Source organism: Microtus ochrogaster, chromosome 5, assembly GCF_000317375.1.
Source record: "Microtus ochrogaster isolate Prairie Vole_2 chromosome 5, MicOch1.0, whole genome shotgun sequence".
Classification (NCBI taxonomy): Eukaryota; Metazoa; Chordata; class Mammalia; order Rodentia; family Cricetidae; genus Microtus; species Microtus ochrogaster.
The window spans coordinates 83,968,405-83,995,525 of record NC_022012.1 but is presented as its reverse complement, the minus strand read 5'-3'; the positions used below and the strand labels follow the sequence as shown (position 1 = coordinate 83,995,525).

General features: G+C 45.5%; 1 protein-coding gene across 2 annotated transcripts in view; it reads left to right on the top strand.

Moving 5' to 3' along the window:
* Stac (SH3 and cysteine rich domain) overlaps positions 1 to 27,121 on the top strand; it is a 139,343-nt gene that overhangs the window by 36,876 nt on the left and 75,346 nt on the right. Inside the window, exon 2 of one of the 2 annotated variants that reach the window (XM_005348017.3) lies at positions 16,123 to 16,414. The exons of the other annotated variant lie outside the window; for it this stretch is intronic. Coding sequence (XP_005348074.1) covers positions 16,123 to 16,414 — 292 coding nt within the window. The remainder of the gene's footprint in view (positions 1 to 16,122; positions 16,415 to 27,121) is intronic. 2 annotated transcript variants of the gene reach the window in all.

Here is a 27,121-nt window from a genome sequence, read left to right as displayed (position 1 = left end):
GTGTGTGTGTGTGTGTGTGCACGCTCATGTGCAGTTATGGTAAGTGGCACACATGGTCAGAGGACAACTTGGAGGAACCAGTTCTCTCCTTTCAGCAGCTGGGTTCCAGGGACCAAACTCAGGCTCCCAGGTCTGGCTGACAAGAGCCTTTCGTCTCCCTGGCACTACCCTCTTTCAGAAAGTGCAGTGTGAATTCTCATGCTGGCACCCCATAAAGGACAGTCACTGCTCCCCTTACAATGTGTGGTCTACAGATTCACACTGAGGACTGGAACAGCACAGCCTCTTCTGATCCTACAGGAAGATGGGAATGGTGGCTCTTCTAATGTCTGCAGGTTAAAGGGGGTGACACACATAAAGTCGCATGAACACAGCATGGCACGGGCACTCAAAGGCCAGCAGTAACAACGATACCACCGTGCTCTGGGCACTGCTGCTTTTCTTCCGAATAAATGAGGACGTCGGTACAATGTGATACCATGTCCTCTGCACCCACTCACTTGGATTTTGTTACAAGTCAAGATATTTTCAGTACTGTTAAGTATTTCTAAATTCCGTGTCATCTATTAAGAACATATAACAGGAGCTGGGAGATTGCTTGCTCAACAGTCAGTGTGCAGACGAGCACTGGGTTCCCAGCACCCACTTCAGGAGGTTCACAGCCACCTAAAACTCTAGTTCCAGCGGATCCAAACCCCTCTCTGGCCTCCATGGGCATCTGTGCTCACATGTACACGCATGCATGAGCTCACACACACATACACACACACACACACACACACACGCATACACACAAAAAAATTTAAAATAAACTAAATCTTAAAAGACCCAGGAGCATCTTCCTGATGACCGCTATTCACATCAGTCCCTTCTACTTTAGTGACATCGTCTCAGTTACAGCCGTCTTTGTACCGCGGTCACCCTGCTTTCCTACTGCTTTGGCTCTTTCTGCTTCTCAGTGGCCCTTTACCTGCATTCAGAATGCTCAGGTTGGACCCCAGGACCATTTGGCTTCCGGCTGCAGAAGAGCATGCAATGAGGCTATGGGTTTCTCCAGGTGCGTGGACGGCGTTGTTACCTGTGAGTGTGCGCGGCATTCACGTTGTTACTAGAATGTTCTGAGTGGCCACTCACACCCTGTCAGGACAAAAGACACCTCTTCACCGCAGGACCTGACACATGGCGATTCACGCTGCCACACTCCACCCCTCTTGCCTTAGTTAGCCCAGGCAGCCTCCCACCATACTTAGCACTGAATAATCCTTCTACTCCAGCCATTCTCCTTCGGGGCCCAATCGTTGTTTATATTTAATCCAATAAGGCAGTCTTTAGTGATTTTCAGCTTCTTATGTCTTTATTGTGCTCTCCCCACTGCTTCTCAAACACCCCGATCCCAGAGTCACCTCTCTACACAGCTAATCTTGTCATGTTGATTGACCAAGCATCCCTCTCCAGCATTAGAACACTTAGATATGTTTAGGCGTGTATGGAACTATGCAGGTGCAATTTCTTAACATTGCTATTTGTAACAGGAAGTATACTAAGGGTTAGGATAAGTTGCTGTAACAGAGAACCCCAATAGATATAGATTTAAAACTAGATGTATGTTCCTTTCTCTCCCAAACTTCCAGGAGGAGTTTAATTGGCAGAACTCTGCTCCTTGTGGTATTTTGTGTGCCTTTTTTTCCGCTAAGACATCCATCCTCAATAAAATCAATTTAAAAAAATGGAGATCTGTCTAGTCATGCCATAACAACCAAGCAGCCCAGAGTTTATTTCAGAACTTGCTTATATACAAAAGCAGAACAAAGCACAGCACAGACGGTCAGTCAGTATCTAACCACAAGACCTTTCCTGTCCTTGACTGAGCAGCCTCCTCTCCACCACGTGCTTGCTGCTCTGAAGCAGCCTCACTTTCTATCTTGATGTCGCTGAGGTTTGTCGTCAGCAGTATAGTGTTTACTTGATAGAGTGTTCTTTTCTCATGGGCTAAATCAGATGTCGCTCACAGCCCTCGAGGCTATTGGAAAAAGCAGAGCAGGCAAGCTTACCTCAAATGGAAACTGAGTCACATGTTTAGCTCCCACTAAACACGAACTGGGAAGGCCGAAGGAAAGGCTTATGAGGATGACTCTGTTTTGCCACTTGCCCATATGACTAGAGTTATTTCAAAATTGAATTTTAAGAAAGAGAAATGCCATGCAATTTGTCACTGAGCTGTGCTTTTGTAGACAATGGAGCCATGGAACCTACTAAACTAAAAGGTTTGGGATACACCTCCAGCACAGCAAGTGTGTTTCAATGTTTCCAGCTGGGAGTTTGGGATACACTTCCAGCACAGCAAGTGTGTTTCAATGTTTCCAGCTGGGAGTTTGGGCTGAGAAGACGGCTCTGAAGGTCAGGGTCTTGCTGCCAAACCTGACACCCTGAGTTTGATCGCCAAGAAAAGAATTGACTCCTGAAAATTGCCCTATTAGCTACACACACATGGTATGTATGTACTAACATACATACATGTACACATACATGCACACATACAATAAATAAATAGTAAATAGATAATGTAATTTTAAAATATAAAAATAAGAGATAATGGGTAGAGATCTCTCATTTGATATAATCTAACTCTAGGATATTTCTTCTTTGAAAATTTGTATTGGCATATATTCATTGTTTGTAGTGTTGGGTTTCATAAAGACATTTCTATCAAAGCATATCATACTCTTTGATCATATTTACCTTCTGGCATCTTCATCAAAATCCTTGACACTTGGTAAAGTGTCACTCATGGTGACACACGCCTTTAATCCCAGCACTCAGGAGACAAAGACAGGAGGATCTCTGTGAGTTTCAGACCAGCCTTTTCTACATAGTGAGACCCCATCTCAAAACCAAAGCCAAAAATCTCTGCTGTTCTTTTGGCAAATGAAACTTCAGCAATTGTCTTTCTCGCTTGGATTGGCTGTTCATGGGGGGAGCATCAGCTAAGGCTCGGCACATTTCTGGGGATGGACTTGCCGCTCAGATTCTCCAGGCAGCCATTAAAGCTGTGAGCCATTTAATAGGAAGCCATTTGCTAAGTTCTGAGCTCAGCTGCAGCCATGGAGATGCTCCATCGTGGATTGCAAATGAAGCGCCAAGGCTCACATGTATTGCCTGAGGCCCACAAAGTAGTCAGCGTATAACCTGACTTCCTTAACCATTTTTTCTCAAGACCCAAGCTTTCTCTTGAGTTCCTAAAACTGAAGACAGCAGATTCAGGCTGTGACAAGACCCCCAGATGTGGACTCAGAAGCACGGGTTCGAGTTCTCACCCTGCTGGCAATTTTATATCCAGTCAGCAGTGTCTGTAAAGAGAATCACTCAGATACAGACAGGGCCAACTGTTTATGACAGCCTGAAAACTCCAGGCTGGGAACTCAGCTGTGGGCCTTGTGCTTCTCATCTCCCTTTTCTAACATGACGGGATGGACTCGATTGTTCCTCTCAGCAACTTTTAAAACTTTGAGGTGGCTCTTGCCCCTTTGTTGATCACAGGGGTCTCCTTTTCTACTGTGAAGTCTACTTCGTCTAAAACAAAATGCAAGACTGACTCCCTGCCATCCCCACTCCTTCTGCCCCGAACCTTCTCCTCCATCATCCATGGACACCTCGCTAAGATGTCCCCAGACTGCGAACTGACAGGGAAGAATGAATTGCCCCTTGTCCCTACAGGCGACCCCTGCCTGGCTTTTCCTCTCTTCCTCCCTGCCACTTGCCCCATCCCCAAGTCCTCCACTGGGGACTTCTTTTCCACCATGAGTACTTAGCAAGCCCTTTGCCTGATTGTTAAGTGCGCTGGGTTATAGAGTCAGTCACATGTGGATTCATTCTTTTAGGCAAGATTTATTGAGCATTGATAATGTTCTAGGCTCTGAAACATGAAAGGCCAGAGAACACTGGAGATTTCCTGCCGTTTCAGAGACCTCCTTCCAGCATGGGAGCCAAAGAATGAACAAACAAAGCAATAAATACATAACTAAAACCCAGGCTTTATGTGCCTCTGATACCATACACTGGGGGCACAGTGTCAGGCCTGGGAAATCTCTTCCAGACTGTAATAAAGTTCAGTGGGTTGTGAAGAAACACCAGACAAGCTCGGCTTACAGCACATTCTACAGGACAAGTTCTGTGCTCTTTAAAGATGAAAATGTCAACAAAGTCAAAGAAAACCCAACACGTTCTTTCAGGTCAAATGAGACTAAGAACATGAAAACTAAAAGAGCTATGTTATCTAAGATGAGATACTAAGAAAGATTGTTTTAATGCTCTTGAGACATCACTGTCCAGGTTATCAAAATCCAGGTATGAATAATGGAATTGCATTGGTGTGTAGCGTGTTTTCATAATGTAATACCTTTCTTCTGAAGAACATGCATGGAAGAACTCAGAAATGTTAAGGACTGATTTGTGCAATGTGCCACCTAACAATGATAGCAATGGCAATAATAATCATAATCATTATCATTGGGCCAGAAGGATAAGAAAAGAAAATATTGTCAAATTATTAACAACAGCTCAGTCTTGCTAAAGGGGAGATCTCTGCTCCTGGGACTATTCTTGCAAGTGTTCCATGGGCATAAAATCCTTTTAAATTAAAAAGCTAAGATAACATATATATAAAGCATCCTGAAAAAGCCAAGTGGAACAGAGCCAGGGCACAGATCTGAAGAGAGCAAGAGATGAGATCCATGAGGAGGGACAAGCCTTGTTGGAAGGGGCAGGGAACAGCAGGGCCCAGCAGCAGTGTTCTTGCTTTGTCTGACCAGAGGCCAAAGGGACCAGAAGAATGGAGGGTAAGAATGATAGGAACGGTTGGTCCTCCATACCAGCAGGGCCGTGGAGGGCGCTGAAAGGGTGTCTGACCATACAGTGACTGGGGTGAGGAAGTTTATCAGGCTCTGTCTTAGAAAATCACTCTTGGCTCCTTAGCAGGAAGTAGAGCGTGAAAACAGAATGTAATTCCTGGACGTGGGCAGAGAGCAAGAAGGGAAGCGGCTCAGGGAGATGGGGTGTCAGACTGGACCCACAGGATGGCATCGGAGGCCTGCGAAATAATGAATTCTGTGTGGGTTTGGAAAGAGATAGGGATGGATGTATTGGATCTGAGGCACAGAGCAGAAATACGTCATCACAGACATCTTCAGGACCTGAGGAAAGAAGGAAGTCTGGGGATTGTGTTACCTTTTATTTATATCAAAATCCACACACAATGATTACAAAACAGAAGGAGAAATCAGGGTGCCTCGTCAGCTGCTCCGCCATTCCCACTGGGGAGCTGGCTCCCCACCTGTGGCTCTGCCACCTTGTTCAAACACGGCAGTGGGGACCCTCCAAGTCATGGCTGCTGCCAACTCACTCACTGTCCAAGGGCCCACGAAACTCTAGCCCGGGTTCTTCTCAGGTCATATATTCCCAGCGAAGACCATGCCCATAGGCCAAGCTGCCGATACAATTGCTATTGTGTTGAATTCCCGCAATACCTGAGGTCTAATAAACTGAATGAAATGTTAGGCTGGTTACTACTCAGAGTCTGGGTGACGAGAATGTGAGGGGGATGTCGTTTTCAAGGCCACAAGGGTCAGCAATTCGGACATCTTTCTCTATAAGAATCTAACCATGCCGTATGACCTACAAAGGTCCCACTACAAGCCTTGCTCGGACCCCAGGGCCACCCCAGAGTGAGACACATGTTCCTTGTGACTGCCGAGATCCCTCTAGGCTTATGTGCCAGCAAGGAGTGGCCTGAGTAAGGGGACACCATTTGGGAACCTACTCAGAGCACTGCTCTCTCTGTGTTCATCATGGCCGACATATGTACCCTGGGAAATGTCTCTTCCATATCATTGGGCCACCTCCACAATCCAGAAGAGTCAATCTTCTGGATTGACTCTATCCACTGATCTTGCCTGGCCACTGCTGAGACTCATCGGCCTTGAGTATGTTTCTCTCACCCATGATGGGTTCTTGAAATCTTTGGGTTTTAAGCCTCGGGGTCAGGAGGATCCATTTCATCTATTTCCTTCTGCTCCACACAATGCTATAAATTGCTTGCAAAGATGCGGCATAGAGACAGGGAGGGCAGGCAATAACATAGGTGCCGAGTTGAATGGTTTGGAGAGCAGAAAGGAGTTTGACTATGGTTTATGTGGTAGAATGGAGTTGAAGATGGCAGAAGGGAAGACTCGGGGTCTTGTAAACAAGAGCACTGTTTAGATGACTCAGGTTTTCCAGCAATAAATGTGGGAAATACCAGCTTATGATACAGAAGGCCACTCACTCACTCACTCACTCACTCTCTTAAAACAAAGTGCCCATCCCACAGCAAAATCTATACTGTAGGGAAGACTAGACAGACGTGACGCAGAATCCAGAATGAAGCCCCGGTGATGTAGTAGGTGATGCGGGTGCCTGGTGACAAGGCACCGAGAAGCATGAGATACCGAAGCTTGTGGTAAAGATATAGAAAGTTCTGGCAGGATATGGACAAAAGTTCTTAGCTGAGATTTAGATGCAAAGCTAAAACTCTCCATGAACATGTGTGCGAAAATGTCCAAGGCTGTAGGCGTGGCTAAGACAACCTGCCTGGTTTTCCATTCGTGTTATCTAGTGAGTTCTGCTGCAGTAGACAGCACCAAGAAGAGAAGAGGAGCCTCCTTGCTGCAGCTCTCAGATTACAGCCATCTCTCTAGGAAGGCAGTGCTGGCCCTCAGCAAGCTTTGCTTGAGAACCCTGTGAGTCTGGTACAACTGTAATAAAATACTACAGACTGGGTAACAGAAATAACAGGGTTTTCTCTATTCTGTAGCCTGGGATCTAATATCCACATATTGCATCCTTCTGAGGCTTCAGTCTCCTGGATTTACAAAGAAAGGTCTGCTTTATTGTGTCTTACCTGGTCATTTCTTCATATGTCCAAATCTCAATATCTCTCTCTCTCTCTCTCTCTCTCTCTCTCTCTCTCTCTCTCTCTCTCTGTGTGTGTGTGTGTGTGTGTGTGTGTGTATACATGGGTTTGTATGGGATGGAGTATGAGTGCCCATTCATGTGCATAGAGACCAGAAGTCAATACTGGATACCCTCCTCTTTTCTTTGCCCCTTTATTCTTGGAGACAGGGTTTCTCATTAAACCTAGGGCTCACCGATTCAGCTGGAGGCTAGCCATTGAGCTCCAGTGATCCACCTATTTCTGTCCCCAAAGTTCTGGGGTTACAAATCCATGATTCTACACCCAGCTCTTACACAGGGATGGGAACTTGGATACCAATACTTGTACAGCAAGATTTTCCTCCCGCACCGTCTCCCCATCCCCCAAATTTCCTCTTCTGGTAAGGGCCCCAGTCAGATTGGATTAGAGCACATTGTAATGGCCTTGTTTTGACTTTAATTACCTCTGTAAAAGCCAGATCTCCAAACATAGTCACATTCTGAGGTGCAGGGTGGAGTGTTGAGCCTTCAGTGTAAGAGTCGGGGAGAACACAATTCAGACTGTAATCGGTGCCCACTGTTTACAAGGTCATGCTTAATAAACAAAGCTTAATGTTGTACTTAAGTGTATATGTTTATTCTCTAGCCCTCTGGTTATTTAATCAGTGGGTTCTGTGAATCAAATTCTACAATGGCCCATAATCTAAACCCCTTGTATGCTTTGGAGGTGGTTTTTCCATGATACACAGAGCCAGCATTTGTAAGAGTCAAGCTCTTCCCTTCGCTCTTGAGAAGAAATATCGTTGGTCCCAGGGTTGACACCCCCTCAGCTTCCCTCAGCAACAGCAACAATATGTGAAGCAGAAGAGACCAAGTCCGGCCACATGAAGTGGGCTTGGTGACTGCTGTGTCCTACAGCTTGGCTTGACTGCTCTTGATAGGCCATGTGGATGGACACCCGTAATTTCAGTCTAACCTCTGTGCCTCCTATACAAGGCTTCCCCTGGTAAGACTCCCAGGATGGGGAGGATCATGGAAACACTCCACAAAATCTATTCATGCTGCGTCAGGTGACTGACTCCACAAGCCTTCCTTCAGAATAATAATGAGCCCTCATGCATATATCTCAGAGATCAGTGCAAACCTTGCTGGTAATATTCAGAGTTAAAAAATAAAGGCAAGTTTACAATACTCAAGTTGGAAGTATTTTGGCCCAACATTCTTTGTTTCAATCACCCCTAAATTTGCCCCTCCCACCCTTTCCAGCCCAGATCTGTCATGGCTATTCGTCAATCCACTGAGAAGCTGGGTATTGAACTGTAAATCCCTGTCCTCTCGGGACCCAGCAGGACCTCAGACTTTTCCCTTATACTGAGACTAGTACCTGCACTTACATCCACCCTCACCACCGATGGCCCCTCGCCTCATTTCTTCTCAATACAGATTCCCTTTGCAAGGAGGAATAGCTGAAAGTATTATGTATGACTATGCTGACGTCATACTTAGGAGAATTTATGACTATGCTGGCATGATACCTAGGAATCATTTTATAAAAACAAAGACATGAGTAGTGAACACATCTTTGGAAATTTGGGGTGGGTGGTGCCCTGACTGTGTCCATGTTTCTGAAATGGTCACCAGAGATAAAGTTAGATGAGAGGATCCATCAAAAGGCTCTTGTACCCCACAGCAAAGACAGAAGTTCAAGGCCGTCCTTAGCTTCATAGTTAAGTTTAAGGCCAACCTGGGCTTAGAACATGAGACCCTGCCTCAAAAATTTAGAAGTTAATCCATCCTCTGAGGTTGTAAAGCAATGTCTCTGTCTGACTATTCTAGCCCCTGCTGATGCCTCCTTCCTCCGACAACATAGACTAGGCAGCCATCAAGGTCTTCTTACTACTGTATGACATCAGTGCATGGTCTAGCGTCACCCTGGATTGTTCTCAGTGCTGCTGCTTATCCCTAGAAGCACAGGTCTACACTTCTGAAGATCAGACTCGGGCCTTCTGTATTACAGTGTCCTGCAGGGTCAGAGCTGTGAGGGAATTCGGAAGCACTATGTTAATTTCCCCCTTCTCTGTTGGGACTCGAGCCATGAAGTTGCAGGGACTTGCTTCAACCATGCATCTGTAAGGGCAGAGAATGCAGGCAGTCCTATTCAATAAAGGTTGCTTTACTTGTCTATTCATTAGCATGACTGTGACAGAGCCAGGCAGACACTGGGAGAAATTTCCTAATTTTAAATCACTGTCTAAACTGCAGTGAATCCAACCTAGATGGAAAACCCTGAAAGTCTGACCTGCACATGCATATAAGTACATGTGCACATGTATGCATACACACATATGAATGCACAAATGAAAGGAACCCAACTATTCAAGAATAAAAACTCAGCATAAAATTGGAAAGCTCACCATAGACCCTGTACTTTTCAAGGCCCAGAATACACTATCTGCACACTAGCCTTAGGCATGTTTGAGACACACACAACCCACAGCATCAGCCAGAGTTGAAACAGATGCTCTTAGTGGTTCTTGTGGCAGATGAAGGGTGAAGGAGAGTGGGTCTCAGAGGGCATGCGCACGCATGAGGGTTATCACCTGCCTCTGCTTGCCAAGTAACTCATTCCCTTCATGCTTAGATCATCAATCGATTTAATCATCTTTACAGGCAAAAAAGGAGCCTGTGACTATTTCAAGGGGAGCTGTAACTATTTTAGAGGACATAAAATGTCAAGAGGAAAAAAACACATTGATTTTCAAAATCAAGGCTGTAGATGACATGGGGAAATCCAGGCTGAGAGAGTTGCTTGTCAACAGTTCTCTGGTGACCTCATCTGAATGCAGATATGAAGCCCGTGTGCTGCTGGTGCAGTTTCAGATAGCGGGGAAGATGCCTGTAAAGGCAGCTGATGGTTTTAGCTCAACAGGATGAACTCAAGCTCCCAGTGTCCTTAGGGAGTGTGTGCCTCCCAGGGAGCCGCCTGTGCCGGCAGACTGGGTTGCAGCACACGTTCCCACATAGTTCAGACTTGAGGTCCTGCTCAGAACATCAAGCACACGCTGGTTCATTAGCTTCATTGCAACTGCAGCTTCACCAACTGGTCAGTCAACATGTCTGTATTATGGTCGCCTTCAGGCTAAAGTCTCCATGTGCTCTCGGGATGCCTGGTTTCTTCTCTCTCTGATTAACTGGCACCTAAGTGCTGTTCAAATGGCAGCTGTGTACATCATTGCTAAAATCCCAGGTGGCACCAGGGTGACAAACCACACCAAGCTGAGAGATTTTCCTAAGAGGAGCGTGAAGGTACTCTACTTTCTCAACTAAGTTCATTTGGCTTCGGAGGCTTTAAATTGTCAGGTCAGGTCTCTCCTCTGTAAAACAGATAATGACCTATCATAGGTGCTCTGTGCCTCACACTGTACATCGGTCCAGAGTGCATACTCTCTTCTATCTGTAAGCTGGTCTTCCTCCAGCTCTTGACATCTTTGCCCTCTCCCCCCTGGTTTTCCTCATGTTCTGAACAATCAAAAGATCCATGTCCTGGCCTAGAGGAGGCTTAGTGAGGGAAATGCTTGTGAGTGCTGGTACCTGATTTGTAGCCCCAGAAACCACATTAGAAATCAATGCTGGACATGCTGCCATGTGCCGACAATCATGGCACTGTGAAAGCAGAGACAGGTAGATCCCTGAGGATACTATCCAGCCAGCTTAGAATACTTCCTGTCTGAGAAAATGATGTGGCACCTGGAGAATGACATACGGGGTTGTTCTCTGGCCTTCACACGCACCTGCATACGTGTGAACCACACCGCCACACACACAAAGAGCTGCAGATAGCCAGCACCAACTCTGCCAGCTTGCCTGCGTCTCTCTGCTAACTGCCTCTCCTCTCTCACATTACAGCCACCCCTGATGCTCTATTCAAGGACAGAGTTCCAACAATGACCCCTGTTATGCATTAAACATTTGGATTACTTTTTTTGGATTAAAAGTAGCTTGAAATCAGCTAGTATTTAAATAAAACTTTCCCCAGACAACACTGAGATGCTACAGGCCCTCTGGTCGCTGTGCTTTTACTAATCTGCCTCGTGGCAAGCTCAAAGAAACTGTCCTTGCCCACCTGCCACCACGGCTGCTCTCTTCCCCTCTGGCCATTCTTTCTTGAAACCTTGTCCTCATACCCTCAGAGCCTCACTGAATCTGCTATGCTGCTAAAATTTCTCAAAGGCCTTCCTTTGCAGGGCCATAAACCTCGCTGATTTAAATCGTTGCTGGGATTAATGTGACCCCAGTGGCTTCCCTGCCTTCTCTGAATCATTTCCTTCCTTAGCTCCCATAACACCTCTTTATCTAGGTTTCCTTCCTTGGCGGCTTCTTCCCAAACACCATTGCCTGGCCTCATGAATCATCTTTTCACATAAATTTGCAGTCTCCTGAGCTCTGTCTGCAGACAGTGTCTCTCTAGGGTCTGCTCACAGCATTTGTAATGATTTCAGCTGGTCTTGTGACCCTGCTCGCCATCCATATGCTCGTGGCTCCCCACTCACTACCCAGCTTGGACCTTTCTCCCAAACGCCAAAATCATGTATCTCCTTACCAATATTTTGGCTCCCTTTGAATTCTGAATAAGCACCCCGGACCTCCAGTCTCCATGGCGACTGTATCTTCTCTGATGTCCTTCCTTCTAGTAAAAGGGCATGCCTCCATTCACTCAGCTGCACCAATCAGAAATCTTAGAGTTACTCATTCCTCTCCAACCCCTCAACAAACTCCTGGGTCCACCTTCAAAATGTACCTGGAATGCAAGAGTACCTTACCACAACTGTCAGAATCCGCTCCTGGCCAGATACTTATTGTAGGCTTGTAAGCAGGTCTCCTTGCTTCAATCTTACCCTTTAACCATCTGTTTCTCAAGAACTCCCCCAGAGCATCCCTTTAACTAGAAGTCAGCCCTTGCCACTTTCTTGCTCTGAACAACAGCCCCTGCCATGACCAGCAAGGAAGCTCAGATGAAACTCATTTTGTATCACTGCCCTTGCTGTATCCTCATCGGTTGTCTCAAGGACATTGCTTTCTTGCTGGGATCATTGTTGCTGGCTTTCTCATCACCCATAATGCTCTTGTGCTCATTGTCCGACTACCAACAATGCCTTTCCTACATCACTCACTCCTCTTCATCACTTCACACCTACATCACTTCACACCTACATCACTTCACACCTACATCACTTCACACCTCTGCTCAAATGTCACCTGTCAAATAAGCCTTTTTGTGACTTTCTAATGCCTGCGTCCTTTTTGTTTCCCTTGGAACTTAAGTCTCACCCAAGTTTGCTGTCATTTCTTCCTTTCTTCCTCTGCCTACTGGACTTTAAACTATAAGGAGATCAGTTTCATTGTTGTCGAATATTTTCACCGTTTTATTAGCAAAATTGAGTACTATGCCTGGCTCCTGGTAGCATCCAAATGGATGTTCATTACTGAGTTATTTAATGACTAAGGAAATGAAAGATCCCCTACCTGGAGGGTTTTTTCTAATAAGTGAGACTGGAGATGTATCTCAGTGGTTGGCTGCTGTGTACCCAGCACTTGACCCCAATTATTAAATGAATACGTACATGAATAAAGTTTGCAAAAATGTTAAGAACTGAGATCTGACTCATTTCCAGCACATGAGACTGTGCTTAAGTTTATCTGTGGAAGCAAAATTTATGGTTCAATGGTGAAGAGCACTTGCTGCTCTTCCAGAGGATCTGAGTTCGGTTCTCAGTGCCCATGCCAGGCTGTTCATGGTTGCCTGTGATTCCATCTTTAGGGGTCCTGTACCTTCTTTGGCCTCTGGAAGCACCTGCACCTAGGTGGAGTATGCTCCCACAGACACATAAAATAATTTTATAGAGTTCTTCTTTGGAAGGGAATACTTTTTAAGTAGAACTGTACCTTGGTGGTTGTGCATAGGAGTTGACCATTTTGTGACCTGCGTGCTTATCAAATTCTGCTTGAATTTCCTCATTTTAATTCTTCCTCTATGGCCTCTGCTGCATTACTGAATATATGGGGAAAGCACCTGGTTGAGCTTGCAGCTGGGATCCTATTTAATTGGTGGGCATGTCGTCCAGGCAGTCCGCCTCAGTAAGACGTGTCCCATTGGCTTCCAACAAAATCTCTGGCTCTAGAAGTCAGCAGACTACCTCACCTGACACAGTGTCAAGCCACACATATGAGGGCAAGGCAGGAAAGTGTTGAGGGTTCCCTGTCATCACATGTAAACTTCTGGAGATCACAGACCTGCTTCCCTATTCCAAAGCCCTTTACATATTCACTGACCAGCAGAAGTCCCATGTTCCTTAGAGCTGGAGTAGCTGCATTTCACCCCATCCAATACCTAGAGACTCACTGAGCAAGAAAGCAAAGGACATAAGTTCAGCAGAAGGCTGCTTTAACATTGAACTTGAAAGCATTTGACAGACTTCCAAAGGAGCCACAGAGTCCTACCTTAAAACTGGCTTAGAGCTCTTCCCCCGTAATTCCCTACCCCCACCCTTCTTCTCTCTCATTAATTCTCTTTGTTCCCCAACATCTTGATTCTACTCTCAGGTCATACATACATACATACATACACACACACATACATACATACATACATAATTACATACATACATACATACATGATTTTATGCATCTGTATAAAATCTAAGAACCTCAAATGATAGAAAACATGTAATTTATCTTTCTGAGACTGGATTAATTTACTAAATGTGATTATCTCAAGTTATATCACTTCCTGCAAACAACCTTACTTTCTTTGTGACTAAGAAGAATCCCATTGTGCTTACCACACATTTATCATCCGTTCCTCGTGTGCCAGTTATCTAGGATAAACAGACAAGTAATGACATTAACTGCCGTGAATGTCATCAACCTACAACACATACTTTTATGATATGTCCTTATATGACAGTACAGTGTTCAGTAAATACATACAGTCAGCTTTGGAGAAGTGTGTATGTGTGTGCGTGTGCACATGTGCACGCACACGTGTGTGCCACAGTACATATGTAGAGGTCACAGTACAACTTGTCAGAGTCAGTTTCCTTTCCATCATGTGGGTCCAAGGAACAGAACTCAGGTCCTCAGACTTGATGACTAGTGCATTCTATGTGGTAATCCATCTCATTAGCCTGATATTAAAATAAATGAAAGCTCAAGAGCCTGGATGGCTCACACATGAATTTTCAGCAAGAGGCTGAGGAAAGAGGGTAACCTGCAAGTTTGAGGTCAGTTGTCTGGGCTGTATAGCAAGTTCTAAGACAACCTAGGCTGTGATGTGAGATCTTGTCTCATCTCTGTCCCTAAAACTGGCAGAATCCTTAAATTAAGAAGATTTACAGAGTAGAAAATAGGTCTACTTTTAAGGTAAAACTCGGCATCCTAGTCTTCTGAGGTCAAGATAGAGGTGGGGATGGAAGGGGAAAGGCTTGACATTGCCCCATGAGCTCATCTTACATGTCATCAGGGAGCCTGGTCCCACTGTGTAGAGACTCCAGTAAGCACGAGACTTACTGTCACGCATGGCTTCAGCGGCTGCACAGGTGTGGTTCTGGGTAATAGGGAGAATGGCCACAGGTGAATACTTACCAAAGGAGGCCACCTCAAAGGTATAGTGACCCCTGAAAGCCATACAACTAGTACGATGTTCATTCCTTGTATCTGAGTTGAGGGAAGACAGAGTACTAAGGGCTGATACTGAAATATATGAGAGATTTAGGGAGAGCCGTGGTAGCTGGCAGGGTAGCTGGTGCAGACTGGCAACCAGGGCAGAGGTCCCAGGAGCCCAAGAGCAAGAACTGAGCTCTTTGTTTGGTTCATGCTTGGGATTGATCCTAGGTTATACACATGCCAGGCAAGCGTTCTGCACTGAGCTATAGTCTCAGCCTTGCTGAGATACAGAACTGCCAAAGCTGAATCAAACTCACCCTGCAAACCAGGCAGGCTCTGGGTTTGTGATCCCTGGCTGCAGCCCCCTGAGTGGCTAGAGATCTCGGCCTGCAGTGACACACTCAGCTGGAGCGCATCTTAAAGGAAAAGGTCCCAAAAGGGTTTTAAGCATGAGACGCATGTGACCACATGTGTGCTTCCAGAAGATCCCTCCAGCAGCCAGCATGGATTGGATTGGGAATGCAGAATGAACTCAAGTCCAGAACTCATCTAAATCCACTTGGTGTCTTGCCATAACTCCCAGAGGCAAAGGGGAATGATCCGGGTTACTGAGGCTAAACACCAGGGCAAGGGCACATGAGCTAAACAGCTATACACATACACCTCATACATAAACCGTTTACCTCATACTCCACACATCACATATACACAGACAGACATATGCACCACATACATATACATATATACCTCACAATAACACACACGCACATATATGCAATGGTATATATACATATACATATACACATACACTATACACGTGCAGAAGCATATACCACACATACACACATATACCACATGAGCATACAGGAATACCTTACACACACGTATACACACACACACACACACACACACACACACACAATGTCTACATATTTCAGATACAGCAGATACACGCAGATTAGAGAGCTTCTGGCTTGGGTCCTGGAGACCAGTAAGCCAGATTAATGTCAAGTCAGAGGGAGACATCACTCATATACTATGTTGTCCATAGAGACAAGTAGCTATGATCATAAGACATAAGACCTGGTCATGAGATGGAGAAGACAGTATTACACACAGCATTGGCACCCAGGAGTGCCTAGCTCACTTCCAACTATGCAAACTCAAAAGACAAAGGTCAAAAACCCAGTATCCTGGGACTTTAGACAGCACATGGTGGGAAGCAAGGGCGAGAAGATGGCAGATGGGAGCAGACGGAGCCTCTTTCTGCTCATTGGTTTATGAGGCACAGGTGAACCACTGAGTTTCATTTCTGCTAGCCGCTGTCCTTGGACCGCCCACACTGGGGCCTGGCAGAACCTCCCGGGCTAAGATATCCAGGGGTCAGTGCAGGGCAGCGTTAGCTGCACCTGCCACAGGAGTCGAGTCGCGGGACTGATCGTAAGGAGTCGTGGGACTGATCGTAAGAGCGGTTGTCCTATCATTGCATTGCAGCTCCAGAAACTAAAACGGTCACTCTCTTTCAAGACCAAGAGCTTGCGGAGCAAAAGTGCTGACAACTTCTTCCCGAGAGCCAACAGTGATGTGAAATTGCAAGCAGATTTGCTAGCCAAGGCCAGCATGGGCCCCAGCCCAGGCCCCAACCCAATGCCCATCCCTGGAAGCCCTGCATCTATGCCCGCCAAGGCTGGCCTGCACCCTGGCAGCAACAACAAGGTCCACACCTTTCAGGAGCATGTCTTTAAGAAGCCCACCTTCTGTGATGTCTGCAACCACATGATCGTGGGTAAGACCCCTTACAGGTGCAATACCCCTGGGAAGCTGAAGGAGAGCTGGGCCCCTAGGTTCAGAGACCCACAGACCAACTCTGAGCTTCAGAGAGTTAGACGCAAGAGGGTCCATGTTGGGAGTGGCGAGAGGAAGAAGACTTCTGAAAAGCATAGGGAAGCAGGGCCAGGTGGAGGGGAAAGGTGTTTGGGATGCAGCTGTAACCAAGACAACAGCTGGCATCCTCTACCAGGAGCCTGGTGCCTCTTACATCTTTTCTGCATGTGGCCTGTGCGTACCTGCCTGAGCTTGAATACGCCAGGTGGGCAGAGAAGACCTGAAATGTTTGTGTCTGGCATCTGAAACTGAACACCTAAGTGATGGGCCATTGTGGCCAGGAAGGTAGAATGCTCTGTGAGGCCCTTGCCTTTTTCAAGGTCCAGTTAGGGTATGTGTCAGGGAGAGTTCATTCTAGAGCCAAAAATTAGTGGCCCTAGTCCTGGAAACACAAATTCAGGTTACCCCAAATACCATGCTACACTGTGTCATGAAGTTATATAGTAAATGAACAATGAAAGTTCTAAATCAAGGGATTTCTTAAAAACACACACACACGGATGGGAGCGTCAGGTAGCCATGTTACAGAAAAGCAAGGAGGTCTCAGCCGTCAACCTCAGATGTGATCTGTGACATGCTCAGCCTTTGGGTTAGTGGAAGGTTAAGGTCATCGTATATTCCAGAAGTTATTTACCTCCAAGTCTCACAAGGCTGTTCGGTCTAAGATGGAGGTGGGCTAATCAGTGACCATGGAAGGAAAGATAACCCCAAATCAGTTCTCACTTGAGTGCTTCAGATCAGACAAAACCCACTGACCGAGACACCACGGGGGATTGAGTTGTAACTTTTCTTGTTCTTGTCCGTCACTCTTTCCCGAAGCTACAGGCAGCCCGTAGTGTTATCCTCCAGCCTAGGTAAAGAGGTGGAACACAAGGCGTCTTGAGTTCTTGAGCTGGAGGTGGCCCAAGGCAACTTCTGGTGAATTCCTTCGGTTAGGTAAACTGAATGAGAAATCCCACAGTCGGGAGGGTAGAAAAATACCTTTTGCTGTTTCCAGCCAGCTGGAAATGGGGACGGATGAAGACATGGAGAGCAGGGTCAGCCACCTTATCCGATGCTTAGGTCGCCTTTGGGTTTCTCAACCTCTTTGCCTGATGGATGCAGCTCCTCCTTGGATCTCCCACCCACTCATGTCTCCATTTGACCGTGAAGTGCGGCACCGGCTGCCAGTGCAGGAGAACGAGGGGGTCCCTTCGTGTTCCTTGCTCGAAGTACTTAGGCAGCCTGCCTCCTGCCTGGTTTCCTGAATACCTCCTTTCATCCATGCCTCTCTTTCAGCTGCCACCAGGCCTTTTCAGGGTTCTGCTATTCATAACCCTGAGAGAGGAGGTGATGAAGGCCTATTTTAGACCTCATTGTGATGCATGTGAAAAGACGGGGAGCATGTGTTTTAAGAATGAGTAATGGAAATGCATTCACCTCTGAGGAATGTCACAGCCATCACCCTAAGGGGCTTCTCAGGACACCTCAAGTGCAGCAACAGCTTTATTATAAGGCCCCATACTAAAGAAGTTACACTGTGCTTTTATCTGAATTAAGTGTATATTGTAGCTGCCTTTTTAAGAAACAAAACTTTCTGTGCATGTTGTTGGGAGGGGGCATGCCTGTGCATATGCCTGCCTGTGCTCACAGAGGCCAGAGCTGGGATTCTGAGTGCTGTGAGCCTCTTGATGCAGGTCCTGGGAATGGATCTTAGGTCCTCTAAAAGAGCAGCAAGTGTTTCTAACTGCTGAACCATCTCTCCAGTCCCATGTATCTGCCTCTTAAATTATTTTTTTTAATTTAGAAGACAGAGTCTCATGTATCCCAAGCTGGCCTAATTATCTCTAAGTAGGACAGTCTTGAACTTCTAATTGTCCTGCCTTCCATCCCTCCAAGAACTGGGGTTACCTTTGTGTGCTACCATGCCTTGATTTATAAGGATCAAACCCAGGTTTTCATGAAGGCTGAGGAAGTACCCTAGGTGCCTCTCACTGAACCTGGATCCCACCCTTTCTGCTAGGCTGGGTGACCACAGAGCTGGAGGAATCTACATCTTATTCTAACCCTCTCCAGTGCTGGGGTTGTGTGTGTGTGTGTGTGTGTATACTATACACACATATACACATACACGTATGTATATATATGTACATATATGCCACCACTCTTCCTGGATTTTATATGGGATCCGGACTCAGGTCGTCCTGCTTACTAAACAAGTACTTCACCTCCTTAACTGTGGTTCTCAACCTGTGGGCTGCAACCCCTTTGACATTCGATGACCTTTTCACAGGTTTGTCGAGACCATCAGGAAGCACAGAAATTTACATTATGATTCATAACAGTAGCAAAATTGTAGTTGTGAAGTAGCAATGAAAATAATTTTATGATTAGGGGGTCCCCACAATATGAGGAACTATATTAAAGGGTCACAGCCTTAGGAAGGTTGAGAAACAACTGCTCTAAGTCACCCCTCCAGCCCTACTGCTTTCTTATCTTTAAAAACAATAAGAAAAAGATAAATATAATCAGCGAGCTGACCTGAGCTTTTCAAGGATTTCACAAAGTACTCTCGGGCCTTCTCTGAGGAGAGCAGGGAGAGGCCTGGAAGATACGAGGCCAGACAGAAGTGATGCGAGGGGGCTTCCTTGCAAAAAAGAGGAGCATGGTAGTCCCCTTCCCCTCGAGGCTTCTGAGACAGAAGTGCACTCATGACTGGTTTTGTGAGACCCCATATGTGTGCCTGGTTGTCCTTAAAGCTGTAAAGGTCACGACCACCAAAGGAACACTGACCAGTAAAGGCCATCATAGCCAACCCTCTGTTTCAAGTTACTTCGCCTCAGACTTGATGCCTGAGGCACTCCCTGCTGAGCTGGCCACACACCCCGTCACAGTTAAGCAGTTCCTGGCCATGTCCTCTGGCCAGCTCTACTCATGCCTCTAGAACCGGCTACTCTTCATTCTCGCCTGTGAAGAAGGGGTGCGCTGGATGATTTTTCTAAAAATATTTTAGTATAATATTTTAATTTATTCTTTGAGAATTTCATACATTCATACAATATATTTCAATCATATCAACCCCTTCTCCCCCTCCAGCTCCTCCCACACTCCCTCCCAATTTTACATACTGTTATCAAAAACCTTGCTGTATCTAATTAGAGCTGGCCATATATACACATGTGGCCATCCACTGGATCATGGGCAACCTACTAGGCACCGTACCACTAAAGAAAATGAATTCTCTCTCTCCTAGCAACCATCAATTGTTAGCCACTTCTCAGCTAGGAGTGGAAGCTCATGTGTCCCACCCCCCATGCATCCATCTTTCGTAGGAAGCTCACGTGCCCCACCCCCCATGCATCCATCCTTGGTAGGAAGCTCACGTGCCCCACGCCCCATGCGTCCATCCTTGGTAGGAAGCTCATGTGCCTCACCCCATCCATTCATCTTTGGTAGAGTTCTGTGCAGGAGACCCGAGGCTGCTCGTGAGTGCAATCGTCTGGGAGACACTGTTTCTCCCCAGTCTCCCCATTCTCTAGCTCTTCCAATCTCTCTGCCTTCTCTTCCTCAGTGTTCCCTGAGATGTGGGGGTAAGGAGTGTGATATGTTCTCACCTCTTTAGACGGGCTCCTACAATAACGGCTCACCTGTTCAAGCCAATGATAGACAAGCCAGCCTTTCACAGAAATGGGAGAGAAGCAAGCAGCCATGTGTGTGTGTGAACTCCGAAGATAAATGTCCTGCCTCTAGGACAGCAGGATTCAAGACTAAGGCTTAGATGGAGAGAATTATGAATTGGCTGGGGTTCTTGTCATAAAAACACTCCTTTTCCTCCAAGTAGATACTCTCCTGAACTTCTTAAGGCTTGCCAAGGAGAGTGAGGGTCAGCGGACCGTTTTTGTGTGTATCTCCTAAATGGATTCCACCTACGGTGTTCTGCCTTGGTAGTGAATTGGGCATTAGGCGTGACTCACTCAGGGGAGCATTGAACCAGGGTGACAGTGAAATAGGTCAATGTGTGCTTTTATATGGTGTGTATATGCTTGTGTGTGTGCATATGTATGTGTATAATCACATGTGTGAGTGTGCTTGTGGAGGTGAGGTCAATGTTGATCATCTTTATCCTCCACCTTACTTACTTTTAGATAGAGTCTGGCATTAAACCTGGCACTTGACAGTTTGCCTTGACTTGGTGGACAGCATGCTCCAGCATCCTCCTGTTTCTATGTCCCCAGTGCTGAGCTCGGACCACTGTGCCCAGCTTTTTCATGGACATGAAACACTTGTACTTAATGTGACTAATTCCAAGCATGGGTCTGTTCTGTCAATTAAAGAGATTTTTTTCCCTACAAGTCCCAAGTTTTCTGTTTATTGCTAGATACCATGTTCCTAAGACTATTTCAAATGAGTTTTAATGGTTTAGCTATAGTCTGCTTAGAAGACATGGCCTATTGAATGAACTCATTTTATGAACAGATCGTTAGAAACATTGTTGGATTTTCTTGCTTAAAATTTCAAGGCTCCTTATACAGTCATTGTAGACAGAATCAATGGCTTTAATAACTGCCAAAGTTTTCCACAAGAGAAAATATTAATAGTGTTGTCTTAAGTAAGGATTATTATGAGAGTTAGTTGTAGGGGCACCCTTGAGAGGAGCCCCAAAGAAACAGAAAAGACAAGATAGACTACGCGAGACATGGTCTCTGACCCGGTCTATGTCAGACCAAACCAACCAAAGAGCCCCACCAGAATCAAGGAGAGGTATGGCATCCAGAAAATAAGGACCCAATTTGGTTAGGACTATTTATCTTACAGAAAAAGAGAAAACGAGAGAAGTCAGTGATCATGGCACCAACAGCAATGAGAACGGGGAGGCCACCCACAGGACCCGCCTGCTCCTCAGAACTCACCAGCAGGTCAGCATCCTTTGCTGAGCGTCCACTTATGATATAGGAAGACCCTGATATTGATACACCCATTGTGCTTAGATTAAATCATTTGATCTTAGGAAACACTACCACACACCCAAGCTAGACCTTTCTGCTGAGCTCTTTCTGAACATTAGTTTAACTGTTCCATTACCTGTTTTGAATGCACCCCACTATTGTAGATATTAACCTAATCTTCAATAGAAAAACACATATACATATAAACATAAAACATAAAATGTAAAAACAAAACTCAGTGCTTGTGCACTGAATAAGTTGTGTGTGTGTGTGTGTGTGTGTGTGTGTGTGTGTGTGTGGTGGTGGGTGAGTGGGTGGGGGTGAGAATGACCAAACAGAGATTGAAGGGAATATTTAAAATCAAATATAAAGTCTGTGTGTTCTCAGAGTGGACAGAACCTCAGGGGTGCCTGTGGTCATTTACATGAACAACTTTTTAGGGCTATACAACTTGTACACAAGAAAATATAAGCATTTCTCATGCCTTCCTGGAAATATAGCAAATAGAAGCCTCCTCAAGCACCACTGTGTTTCCTGAAAGCCATCCCTTTAAAGGAGTAAATCCTTGACCCCCTACATAATGAGAACACAGGACGCAAGGTGGTAGCAATGATGACCTCTGGCCATTTGTCCCTGCTCTGTGTCAGACAGCCTGTTCTTCACAGAAAGTTTTGGATACTGTTTCCTCATCTTTTTCAGCATTCCAGCATTTGACATCTGCACTATTCTTCCTTCCTGCTCTGTCTCTAGTTCCACCATTAAGTACTTCCCTTCCAAGCGTTAGGACCTGAATTCAGTCCCAAGGACCCATGTACAAAAGCCAGATGTGGGTACGTGCTTTTCGTCTCAGTGTTGAGAGGTGGAGACAGGAGGATCCTCGGGATCTCTTAGTCAGATCACCCAGAGTACTTGGACACGAGGTGCCAGACCAGTGATTCTGACTCAATTATTAGTTAATTAAATTTAAAAAATAAATCCAAAGCTGACCTCTGACCTCCACAGACATACAAGGTGGGGGTGGTGAAAAGAGGGGTGGAGACTCCATGGCAGTCACAGTAGGAGATTGCAACTGTCACTGAGGACTCTCCCTTCTCACAGCCTTGCTTCCCTGATGTCTGATGCTCCTTTGTCACTAGTGAATACATTTCAGCCTCTCTGACTGGCACACAACCACCTGGAGGACCTTTCAATCCCTGAAAAGGTAAATTCATTGAAAAGTTATTAAGACTTAGATCTCAGGCCCAATGCTCTTACTGTTGCTCTCAGAGTGTTTGAGATGTGTGTGGCCGAGACATGGAAAGAAACTTCTTTGCTGTCTAATCCACATCTACTCCTGCTGGAACAGTGCTGCTTAGTACCTGTCGGCTAAAGGAAGAAAACACGAAATACTATGAAAGCTGTGTCTCCTATTATTTTTCTGATATTTTATCTGCTGCCAGCAAGTATGGATTTAAAATGCCTCTCTGATTATGTCAGAGGCTGAGAACATGGCTTGGTTGATAAAGTGTATGTCATTCAAGTATGAGGACCTGTGTTCCAGTTCCCAGCACTTATGTAAAAGGCCTGGCACAGCTGCACGTACCTGTAACCCCAGTGCTGGGGAGGGACAGACAGGGTGCTCTGGCCAGCTAGCCTTTTAGAGTTGATGAGTTAGTCCAGTGCAGAGAGATAGAGGATGACACTAAAATCAACCTATCACACACACATGCACACACACACATACACACACTCACACACATGCACACACATGTACACATGCACACACACACACCACTTGTTCCAGCAGGAGTAGATATGGATTAGACATCAAAAAAGTTGTCTTTCTATGTCTCAGACATGGAAATATTGGCTATGAACAAACAGTGTTTGTGGGATCATGTAGGCTTTCATGTCATCATTTTGAAGAGGCAAAATCCTTGGCCCACTGTGTGAAGAAAAGCCAGTATAAGAGGAAGTCAGGAGGAACTAGCTATTACAGTCTCTCCTGCTCTGCCACAGATAACTGGTTTCCTATGGAAAGTTCTAGATACTATAGTCTGACCAATCCCAATTCTGTTGAGGGCTAACTAAAACCTATCTGCCAGTTTTTGGAAATCGTTTATTTTCTCTGAATTTCCATGCAATTTCTCAGATAGCCTAGACTTTGATAAACTTGAAAATATTTTCAGGTCTAATATGTGTGCCTCTCAAGGCAATCACCTGACACACAACATTAAAACCATAGTAGTGAGTGGGGCTGGAGATGTAGCTCGGTTGGCAGAATGCTCACTGGCTATGCATAGCATCCTGGACTGGATCCCCAGCACTGTATAAGACGAACATGGTAGCATACGCCTGTAATTCTAGCACTTGCAAGGTGGAAGCAGGAAACTCCAGGTCGTTCTCAGCTGTACATGGCATTCAAGACTAGCCAGGACTACCTTAAACTCTACAGTAAAAGAAAGGTATAAGTGAATAAGGAAAAAAGGTTTCCAAACATACAAAAGAAAACCGGGTTTTAGCACAAAAATATAGGAATAATCATGGGCTATGAGACCCCAGCCAGCCAGAAAACTGGCAGCAGGGCCTGGCCGCCCCATCTTCCATCTCTTCTCTGATACATCTTTTAGTACAAATTTGCACAGTGCACAAAGGTCCTCACAGGGAAACCCTTGCTGTGAGTCGAAACCACGCCTAAGAAAGATGCCTTTACTGTCCTGTCTAACAGTGCGTGATGGGTTCATTTCCTGCTCTATCTTGTCCACTTTTTAATGTGTGTTCACTGGGCTTAACTTTCAATCTTTTGTCATGTTGTTTGGCTCTTTGATAATTTCATATGCATATATTCATTCTTACTGCTCTCGCTCAATGCCTTTTCTGATGTCCCTGCCACCCCTGTCACCAACACCCCCACCAGCTCCAGACCCTTTGTCCTGGTCATGTCCTTCTGTTTAGCTTTGTGACCCACTGAGTTTAACGAGAGCTGCCAGGGCATGGAAGTATCCAATAGAGCTTGGTGGACCACTCCGGGCTCCGCTGTGTGCTCTTTTGAAAGCAGACATGATGGAATTTTGAATGGATTTTTGACTGAACTTTTCTTTTATTTTTAAATTGGATTTCTATTTCTTGTGAAGTATTTGGCTTTCCTGCTCAGTCGGATAGCTCACAGAGCATGAATCACTTGCCACAAAGCCTGGTACCCTGAGTTTGAACTCCAAGACTCACATGGTATTAGGAGAGAATCAATTCGAGAAAGCTTTCCTCCAACATCCACACACACACACACACACACACACACACATACACATGCACGCACACACATGCACACAATAGATAGGTGGATCTGAAATTAAATAATTAATTAATTGGAAGTAATGAAATATTTGGCTGTCTTAACTTATGTGCTTCTCATTCTTGTCCCCCCCGTGTGTTTGTGCGTGTGTGTGTGCGTGTGTGTGTGCGTGTGTGTGCGTGTGTGTGTGAGTGTGCGTGTGTGTGTTTGTGTTCACACATGTGTGCAAGTCCCATATGTAGCTTAAGAGTTCTTTTCTTTTAATGACCTCCTGTGTTTCAAAATATATAAGTGTTCTTCTACAAATAATTATACCCATTCCTTATTGTACATTTCTCAAGTATAAATATATTTAGCATTTTGATTAAAGTAAATGTGGTATTATCCCAGTTCTGTTTACCAAACTCTTAATAATAATTTTACACCTACCAAGTGTTTTCCAGTGGTGTTGTTTGTTTTTTTCAAGACAGGGTTTCTCTTTAGCTTTGGAGCCTATCCTGGAACTCACTCTGTAGACCAGGCTGGCCTTGAACTCACAGAGATCTGCCTGCCTCTGCCTCCCGAGTGCTGGGATTAAAGGTGTGGTTGTTGTTGTTTTCTGTGGGGTTGAGGGGGGTAAACCCAGGACCTTCTGTATGCTCAAGAGTTCTACCACTGAGTTACAGCTGCAAACCCATGTTTTTGTTAACTACAATGTTCTACAATCCCTGCCCTGGCTGCGAATGAGCTTGCGGTATGTATACACTCCCTAACGTCCCATTTTCTACATTCAAGCTCTCAGGCATTTCTAGTTTAAATGGTTTCTCAATTTGCCACCTGTTCTATTATCCTTAAATTTTTGTTTCACAATTGTTCAGGCTATATTTGGAGTAATGTTTCAAAAAGGAAGCTCGAAACCAAATCCATGTGGGAGTCAATATGAAGAGCCCCACATGCCCAGCTCAGGAATGCTTGATGGATGGAACATATCCATGCAGGGTTCACTTAATGTCTGTCCCCGTGTGTTCTTCCCACTGTTTCTCTGCTGCTCTTCCCAGATCTGCTAACATGCTCTCTCCCCATATGTTAGTCTAGATAAAAAATCTGAAAACTTGGAGATTGTTGCTTTATGTAATTCAGTCAGTCCCAGCCTCCTTTGCTTCTAATAAAGATTTTGATTATGAAGTTTTATTTATTTACTTGTTTGGGGTTTTTTGTTTTGTTTTGTTTCCCCAAATTCTACTCCAGGTGGCTGGTCAATTTTGCCTCTGCCTCTTTTACTGTGATGTCTGGCTTTCCTGTGTTGTCAGCCACAAGCAGACCCAGACACTGTTTGTTGTTGGTTTTGACCTGTTTGATGGCCTTTGACTATGACACAAAGGAGATCATCTTTTTAAGTTGGTCACTGAGAATCAGCAAGTGACTCGTGTGACAACATGCCACCCCAGAGAGTGGAAGTTGGTGTGTCCAGCTCTCTCTGGTGTTCCCAACTACAGTTATGCTTGTCACTTGTCCGGTGTGAACTGGTGGCATGATTAGAAGAATGGACAAATGAGCAACCAATGAGGGACATTACTATCAGAATTAAGCTTGTCGTTATTTCCATCATACACAGAGCAGTGCTCATAATCACGAAGCAGAACTGTGGGTGATTGCAGTAGCCATTGTCCGAGCAGCCCTGCCTTCAGGTCTGGGGACAAACTATGTAATGGTTTTATAAATCCAAGCAAGGAAGGTGAGAGGAAAAACATAGCAGTTAGGTAGTAACCAGGAGGGAAAAGATGCATCACCATGTGAAGACACAAACCCGAGAGCCTTCCTCCATAACAGACTCCAGGAAACAGACAGGAAGATGTCAGCAGGACCTCAGTGGCCTCCCAAGATGAACAATCACACCTATGCAGGTGACCAGATGTGGGTGCTCTGAAGCCACATCACTGGAGGAAGATAGCTGAGCCCCATTTTTGGTATCATATAGGGGAAGTCAGAAATCCAGAAGAGCTGTCAGAGTCTTGTTCCCTCCATGACACTGGTCACACTTCTATGTATTTCTAAGTCTGCTTCCCCTGCCTGCATACAAGCTGATATTCCACATCTTGGAAATGGCCTTCGGTCCTGTCCGCTAACATTTCATGACAATTAAGGAGGAAGGTGGCCTGAGGAGATGGCATAGTTGATAAAGGCTTCCTTTGCAAGGATGAGGACCTGTGCTCAATGCCCATAACCCAAGTAATACAGCCAGCTGTGGTGGTGTGTGCTCACAATCCCAGTGTCAGGGAAGCCTGGGGCTCAGTGGCCAGCTAGGCTAGACAAACTGGCACACTCTAGACGTCTGTCTCAGAAACAAGGCAGACAGTGCACTGAAGAATAAAATGTGAGGCTGCCCTCTAGCCAGCATACGGAGAGGGGGGGGAGAAGGAGAGAGGGGGGAGGG